This window comes from Hippopotamus amphibius, chromosome 12, assembly GCF_030028045.1.
Source record: "Hippopotamus amphibius kiboko isolate mHipAmp2 chromosome 12, mHipAmp2.hap2, whole genome shotgun sequence".
Classification (NCBI taxonomy): domain Eukaryota; kingdom Metazoa; phylum Chordata; class Mammalia; order Artiodactyla; family Hippopotamidae; genus Hippopotamus; species Hippopotamus amphibius.
Window position 1 is genome coordinate 14849586 of NC_080197.1, and position 8565 is coordinate 14858150.

General features: G+C 46.4%; 1 protein-coding gene across 1 annotated transcript; it reads right to left on the reverse strand.

Moving 5' to 3' along the window:
- Positions 1 to 2300: 2300 nt before the first annotated feature.
- On the reverse strand, positions 2301 to 7446 carry LOC130833913 (spleen trypsin inhibitor I-like). The gene is made up of 3 exons (XM_057704042.1): positions 7347 to 7446; positions 5428 to 5622; positions 2301 to 2416 (listed from the first exon to the last, which is right to left on the reverse strand). Exons 1-3 carry the CDS (start codon positions 7444 to 7446, stop codon positions 2301 to 2303), a joined length of 411 nt encoding a protein of 136 aa, XP_057560025.1.
- Between the last annotated feature and the right edge of the window lie 1119 nt (positions 7447 to 8565).

An 8565-nucleotide genomic window follows, 5' to 3' on the forward strand; every position in this document is an offset into this window, starting at 1 on the left:
TTTCAGTCCTTCTCCAAGGTCACGTATCCAATACAGGCAGGGGCTGGGATTCAAACTCAACACTCTCTGTCTTCCATGATTTTCCCTAAAAGAGATTTGAAAGCTGTGCCTTCAAAAGCCCTGGAGATTCAGCAGAGGAGACTCAAAGTTCTTCAAATAGGGAAGCTCTGCTTTTCATCCTTTTTTATGATGAGACCAAGTGGAAACAAATTTTGTAAAAAATTTTTTTGCATTTATTCCATGAGAGCCTTACCTGTGAGTTAAAGGAGGATGATGGCTGAGAAGAGGCCACAGGATTGAAAAATGAGGAACATGGTAGTGACCATGTGAAGACATTGGATCTCACTGGTTGTGAGCAACAGTAACTGACTCTGGCTATTGGAAGCAGAGAAGGAATTTGTGAGAACAGTGTGGTGATGTAGTGGGCATACTTTTCTCTTCCTGACTGTACCCTTAAGTGAGATCCTCTTGGATTCTTCCTTTGGCTCCCACAGCACTAACTGATTTAGTTCAGCTCACAGACTGAAGGGCATGCTAAAAGACCCTAGCTTGGAAAATATGGTAAGCAAGGAAGAACTAAGGTTTTCCCAGTCCTCCTCTGAATAATCTCCATTTTCGGGTCTTTTGGGTTTCATTGATCAAGTTTAAATTCCAGTGACAGAATCTGATTGGCTACTCTTTGTCTGAGGGTAGGGCAGGCATTTTAACAGGCGCCCCACTCCCACTAGTCTTGGATGGAGGAAGAGTCATCCCTCAAGCAAAATCAGTCTACTCTATCAGGAAAAGGACAGACAGAGGCTAGGTGACACAGCAACTAAATAGCCCATATACTCAGAGAGAGAAGTTTCCATGGAGAGAAGGGAGTTTGAATGGTTGCAGCAGTCCAAGAGGAGAAAGCTCCATTGTTTGGTGAAAGGCACCTTGTTTGTTCCTGGGAATTTCTCAGATCTTCAATGTTCACTTGTTTACATCACCTTAGAGTGGACAGGTCTGCAGCGGACCCTTGTAACCTCCCATTTTAACTTTTCCTTCTTCCCTCGCTTGGTAAATATGATTTTACACTCATGAAGTCACGTCCACAAGCTTTGATGCATCGTCTGTGTTAATATCAGATAGATTTGCCTGTGTGATGTATGTGTATGTTTGTGTATTTGTAACATTGAAATAACTGGGCCACATGACTAACAGGTTTTGGTGAGTGTCTTCCTTCTGATTTTCTGCTCTTTTTCCTTGAGCAGGTCACTTTCTCTTAGCTGAACTTCAGTTTCTTGCTCTGTGAAACAGGAATAAGAATACTTACTTCATAAGATTGTTAAGTGAGAAGCTACCTTTAGTGAACACTTACTGTGAGCCCACCCCACAGGTCACAATTGTAAATTCATTGCAGGTGGGGTGAGTGATGAGGATGGACGTATTTGGAGTGGGGGTGGGGGCAGGGTGGACAATAAGGTGTGGCGGGAATTATGGAAACTGGAGAGTATGTTCCCCTTATGAGAAGAGAGCAGCTCTACTTGGCTTAGTTCATGGTTTTCAATGTGTGGTCCCTTGAGCAGCTCCAGCAGTAGCCCTGGAATCCTGTTAGATGCAGATTCTCAGGTCCCACCCCTGTCCTACTGAATCAAAACTCTGTGGGTGGAGATCTCAAATCTGTGTTTTAACCCCTGGCTAAGTGAATCTGATGCTAACTCAAGTTTAGGACCCACAGCTTTTCTTAAATTGCAGGACTGTGTTGCCAGATTATTTACTTTTTCCAAGAATGTTAGAAATATACTTTTATATGAAATCCCCTACTGTTAAATCCTGGCAAATGTTTCCTATTGCAAGTTATGCTGTGTGGGCTAACAATATTTATATTCTAGCCATATATGAACCTCTGGTTTGTGCTTTTCCTCTTAATCCTTAAAATAATCCGAATAACCCAGTATTCATGACACCACTCTTAAGGAAGACGATTATGTAGTCCAAAAAGTGAGGTGCTATTATATCACATAGCAAGAAAGTGGCAACTCATGACTTAGATATGAATGTACCTCTCACAGGGCACAGCATCACAAATATCTAAATATCCTCAGCCTGCCGGGTGCATTCCATCCATTTGAAGAAGTGGCCTTAGATAGCATGGAATCCAAGATTCTCATCTTTCAGATGGAAAACTGAGGATTAGAAGCAGAGATATGACCTGGGGTCCCACAGTGTTGGAATCACCGACCTTTATCCAGAATACAACGCCTGTGATTTTCCCATTTTGTGATTTCTCTGAAGAGGCCCCTAGGGGCTGGGAAGGTTTGTAATTAAAGCCCTCAGTCACTCGTGAGCAGGGAGGTGGGAGGTGGAGGGAGGATGGGCCCATCAGGGGGTTTCTGGGTGTGGGGGCCTCTAACCTGGACCAGAGGGAGGAGGATCAGGATGGAGGACACTGGGAGAGAAAGACAACCAGATGAGAGAGGAGGGGGGAGAAAAATAGTCTTTGCTGTGAGGGACAGTCTCTGCTGCTCCTTGGTCTCAGATGGACAGACTGAGGCAGGAAGAGGGGCAGGGTCAGAGGGCCTCCTCAACTAGAATCCTAGTTGTGCCACCTGCTGGTTGTGGGTCCTGAGCAAGTCGCTTTACCTCTGTGAGCCTCTGCTTTCTGGGTGGCAAAATGGGATGAGAATCCCAGATGTTGTAGGATTGACATGAGGCCAAGTGAAATCATGCATCAGAGAGCAGATACGCCACACGCAGTGTTTTGTTTTGTGAGTACCTCATTCCCAATGTGCTTCTGTCCTGGGGCAGCTCGGTATTGAGAGGTCCTGCTTTTCTCAAGGGAAAGGTTGTCTTTGTGCCAGGAAGGCAGCCCCCCTGTCCTCTGCAGCTCATCACCCAGCTCTGTACCTGTTTGACATTTGGCTGGGCTTGCTCCTGGGGCTTCTGGGCATTAAGTCCAGCTCCATTCTTCTTGCCCCTGCAAGTGGAGCACACAGTGTGTGTGTGTGTAGTAGTGAAAGAATGTTTGTCTGTGTGTGGATGAGTGGGTGCATCGGGGTGTTGTTCTACATGATTGTTACTGGGAGTGAATATATGGGAGTGAGTGAAGAGACTGTGGGTGTGTAAGCCCTCACACGTGCACTAGAGTTTAGAGCTTGCAACGCAGCAGAGTGCATTGTGCACAACCTCTGAAGCCAGATTCCTGAGTAACAGAACCAGCACCATCTGTGTTGCTTATTGATTAATTCATTGGTTCACTTTTAATGTTTTCAGTTATACTGTCTATTGGAAAATTCCTTTCTATTTATTAACTTTATTTATTTATTTGTTTGTTTGTTTATTTATTTATGTAGGCTTCACCAGGTCTTCGTTGCGGCATGTGGACTCTTAGTTGCGGCATGCATGCGGGATCTAGTTCTCCGACCAGGGTTTGAACCTGCAGGCCCTGCATTTGGAGGGTGGGGTTTTACCAACTGGACCACCAGGGAAGTTCCTAAGTTCCTCTTGTTTTTATTTAAATACTATCCTTTTTGTGGAATAGGAGTGTTTCTGCTGTTAGCCGGCTAGAAACTTTAAGTACAAGCATTATCCTTACTTTTTAATTAAAGAAAGTAAACCTCAGAGATGTTGAGAAATTTGCCCAAAACTACAAGGAAGTGAGTAACAGCACGAACACCATCTGTGCTCTTGCTTATTTCAATGCTATGCTTGTTGTCGTCCCCATGCCTCAATTTCCTCCTCTGCAGTGAAACATACACTCTCTGTTCTCTAAAGGTGCCTCCATTCCACATCTTCCCAGAGGCAGGAACATGAAAACCTTGTCAGAGTTGCTGTACTTGGAAGAGCTGGGACCTGTTGTGTTAGGAAATGCATATAGCAGCTAAGTGACATCTACATGTTGCCATTTCCTCCCTTGAGGGATTCTTAGGATGATTAGCAGAAGAATGCAGGCAAAATGCTAACACAGAGCCTGGCCCACTGAACGTGTAGTAGCCCCTCTTTAACTGGAGTAAGAAACACCCTCCCCACTTATGACTTCAGGGATGGGGATTCTCCTGAAAAATGGATAACTGAACCTCATGCTCATTCCTTTCTCCTTCTGAGAGTCCAGGAAAACAGCCTGCATCCAAATGTGACCTGGCTCAAGAAGTAAAGAATGAAAGCTTTTATTTTGAGGTATCTGTCAGCCGGGTTTTTGCGTACCTTGGAATGGCCATTAAGAGGTAGATGATACTGTAATGAGTTTGCTTCCTGTACCTGGTAGGGCCCAGTCTGAGGACAGGAAAAGGGAAGGTGCCTACTGCTCTGAAGAACAGTGAGAAGGACCAGCATTTCCATGGACCATATTAGTTAAGGTTCTTAGTTGCAAACAACAGAGTCCACTCCAGTTAGTTTAATTTGAATATGAATTTATTGAAATATAAGACAGAATGATTGACCCACAGAAAAGAAAATGTGCAACATCACTGTGAGGGAAAGGGTACTATTGTATTGAAAAGACCTCTCACACCACTGATTCTGAGAACTGGATGCCACAAATTCCACCTTGGGCACATAGGAGGAGAGCAGTGATGGCGGGGAGGGGGATGAAGGTGAGGATGCAGTGAGGATGAGGGTTAAGAGAAGAGTTCTGGCTTCAAGCCATAGGCTCTATAGTTACTCAGGTCATGAGCTATGTGCTCTTGCATTCATTTCTTCCTTCCTTTAATATTTATGGACTGTGTCCTTTGTGCCAGGAACTGTGAAAAGTGCTAGTGACGAGGGGAAGATTTGTTGTCATTGTGCTTAGGACCCAGTGGATGAGACAGAACTAAGGCAGGTAGACCCATGGGGGGAAGAAAGAGGCAGGCTTCTGCTGAGCATGGGTGGGTTGAGAAGGAGTCAGAGCAGAAGAAACTGTTTCAGGAGCAGCCACAGCCTAGCCCTGTGTGGGTCTTCCTCACACTTCAGAGTTTCGCGGAAGCACAGGTCTCAGGTCTTCTGCAAAAAGAAAGGACTTGCTGATTGACATCTCTGAAGCCCCAGACCTGCACACCATTCATCTCGACAGATCCTAGACTTTTCAAGAAATATGCAACCACAGTCCACCTCAGGACCATAATGACCAACAAGAAGAAAGTGAGATCCAAGCTCAGGTGGGGTACTCAGGAGAACTGTAGAACTTCTCTGTAGGGTCGCTGACTCAAGTGTTCCCATCTGAGAAAGGGGGAGTATGTGAGTAGGCTCAGATTATTGTGATGGGGCTTCTGGGGGTGACTTTCTGCCAAGCTGGCCCATGGAGGATGGGCTCACTGGGCAATTTCACAGGACACTGCAGCCACTTCTCTTGGGAGAGAGAGAGGAGGAAAGACCCTGTGCAGGTGTGAATAATGTGTGGCCCCCTGAGCTCCACCTCTTTCCCCAGCCCTTCCCCTCCCACCCCGCCTTGCCCCCTTTCTTACCCCTTTGTGTCTGTAGTACCTGTTGTGCCCGTAGTACTACCGCAGGTGTTCATGCAGGTCTTTTTAGAGCGGAAGTTGTTCCTCTTCCCAAGGCAGCCGCCATATGTAAAGATCTCGCATTCCCTAGTGTTGGCGTTGTAGAAGTACCTGACCTTTTTGGCCTTGCAGGGACCCATGTAATGAGGCTCCAGGCAGAAGTTAGGCCGAAAAGTTCCTGGGATGGGAGGGGCTCTGGGTCAGTTATGAGGATGGTCATCACAGGTCAGACTACAAGGTCACAGCTGAAACCACCAGCTTGTTTGCCTTAGAGAATGTTAGGGTTGTGGGGATGGTCAATTTGCAAAGGCCATTTGAAAACCTGCTTTCTGGGACGTTATTAATGTTGCCAGGCGTGACCATGATATGGTAATTATTAAACAATCTATATATCCTTTATGAAGTATTTTAAGATTAATTGGTATGATGTCTCTGATCAGCTTCAAAAAAAACTCTACCAAAAAAATAAAATAAATAAAAAAAGGAGGACACAGGTAAAAAATTTTGCCATATATCAATAAATTAATTGGCACTGGTACCTGGGTTTTCTAATATTATTCTCTACACTTATGTGTAGAGTAAGTTTTCCACCATTAATAAAAAATGTGACGACATCAGGATGTTAAGGAAAAAAGCGGGAAGAACACATACCAGCGTATTTTACTCTATTCCATTTCTTTTTTAGGGTTTTCTTTATCGACAGCTCGGTCTTTTTGGCGGGTGGGATCTCCTTTACCGAGGATGGTCTCTTTGCCGCGCGCGAGGTCTCCTTTGCTGCGGGCGCGGTCTCTGTTACCGCGGGCGGGGTCTCTGTTCCCGCGGGCGGGGTCTCCGTTCCCAAAAGCAAGTTCTTCGTTGCTAAGTCTGGGTGCTCCGTTGTCAGTGCAGAGTCGTTAGTTGCGGCATGAGGGATCTTTATGGATGGCACGGAAATACTTACAGGCGGCTCGTCCGTGACGCTGGGAAGATCAAGGCGCCCTGCATTGGAAGGGGGGAGTGTTAGCCACTGGACCACCAGGAAATCCCCGAAATTTACTTCTGATACCAAATCTTGGGAATAGTGCAGATCACACAGGTTGAGGGTTCTAGACTGTCCTCACTTCAAATGCCAGTCACATGGTCTGGAGTCACTCAGGCTTGTGACAAACTGGCTAAAAATCAGAGGCTCCATGACCCCACTTCCATGTTCAAGAACCAATAGAAGCGGTGGTGGAAATCAGGAAAATACTTTACTTACTCTTCCCATGTTATTTTAAGGGGGTAAAACACAGGGACAAACCTATGGAGGAGATGCGTTAGGAAAAGGGGGAGTAGAGTTGTGCGGTGCCCCCATGCCCTAGTGGAGCACACCACCCTCACAGCACCTCCATGTGTTCACCATCCTGAAAGTTCTCTGAACCCCCAAATTTATAGATGTATATTGAGGTGTCACTAAACAGGCGTATTGATTGAATCATAGGCCATTGGTGGTTGATCTCCATCTCAATACCCTCCCGTCTCCCAGCCCCATCCTGAGGACTCTCAGGTCACCTTCCTTGACTCATCTTGTGACCTATGAAAGATGGTAAATTCCAAGAGTTCAGGAGGTCTGTTGCAGGAACAGGACAAGGATCAAATATTGATCTTTTAATTACACTACAGTGAGGTTCGGGAACACTGCGCTGACCAGGAATCCCTCATCTGGTGAGTTAGGTGGGGTATATACAGTTATCTAATTGGAATTTGAATTTTTTTTCCTATTGAGAGTCATGAAATGTCCCTGGAGTTCAAACTGCCCAAATTCCCAGGAGAAATCCAGAGAGGGTTGGCAGCACCCACCCCACGCCAGCTCCCTGGCTCCTTCCATGGACTCCCCTCATTCCCCACCCCGGGCATGTAGAGGAGAAGTGAGCCGGGGCTTACCTTTGTCATGGCTCTCCCGTTTATCCCCCGGGGTGCAGGACACCAGGTTAACCAGGAGGACGAGAAGGGCTACAGAGATGCAGATCTGGCTCATCTTCATGGCCTTGCAGGAGGGCTTCTGAGGAAAGCTGGGGGCTGACAGGGCTTTTCGTATCCCAGCTGAGGGGTGGGATCAGGCAATGAGGAGGGGTGTGAGGAAGGGGAGGAGCTGGGGTCAGTCCAATTTATTGTGCAATCTCCCCACCAAAACAGTGTTTCTGCTTCTGCCTGCTGGGTCCACATGCCCAATAACAGCACTTCTCCGACCTGACTATGCCTGTGGATCTCGTGCAAACATGAATTGTATTCCACAGGTGGAATGTTGTTCAATGTGTTGACTCAGCGAGCATCCCAGCACCTAGCGTAGTGTGTGGCAGGTGATGGATAGTCAGCGAGTGGGTGAGAGCAATTCAAAGGACAGATAAGTGAAGAGCAGTGTGTTAACTCAGGTCCTGGTTTACAGCCTCCTGCATGTGTCATCATATCTGGGTATAAACGCACTTCACTCTCCCTTACCCCCATGAACCTCAGCAGACAAGTGGGACACAGGACACCTTCCTGCAACCATTGCCGCAGCTTTTCAACTGTATGGATTCTTGCTGTTTACCAGACACTGGTCCAGGCAAAAGCTTAGCTGAGGGAAGATGATGTCCTTCTGGGGTAGCAACCCTGTATTCTAGGTAGGAAAAGAAATAAGGGTTGTGGGCAGAGGGGAAGCAGGGAGTGGAACAGGTCTCCACAGCATGACCTCCCACTGGCCTTCACATGGTTTTACAAACAGGACAGCTGCCTGTGTGAGTGGACCTCAGGGGAGCTTGGAAGATCTCATGCAAGAGCGTCCCTCCTCCGGTTCTCTCCCCCAGTGGTTTTGGGACTTGGACCTCAGTTTGGTACCAGCTCTGTTTTTCCTAACTTTGTGCATGAGGACTTAAATCTCCCAGGTGTCACCTGAGATCGTGCTGCCCACATCATGGGATTCCTGTGCAAGAAATGGAGGTAATAGGCATATTCCTTCTACCTGCAAAGTCAAAGTCCTTTGTAATAATAATAATAATAATAATGAGTAATTACAGCAGATAAAACTTATCTTCTTCTATGTGTCAGGCATTATCTTAAGAACTTGCCATATATTAATTCATCTAATCCTCAAAAATCCTAAAAGAGGGGAGAGGAACTGATG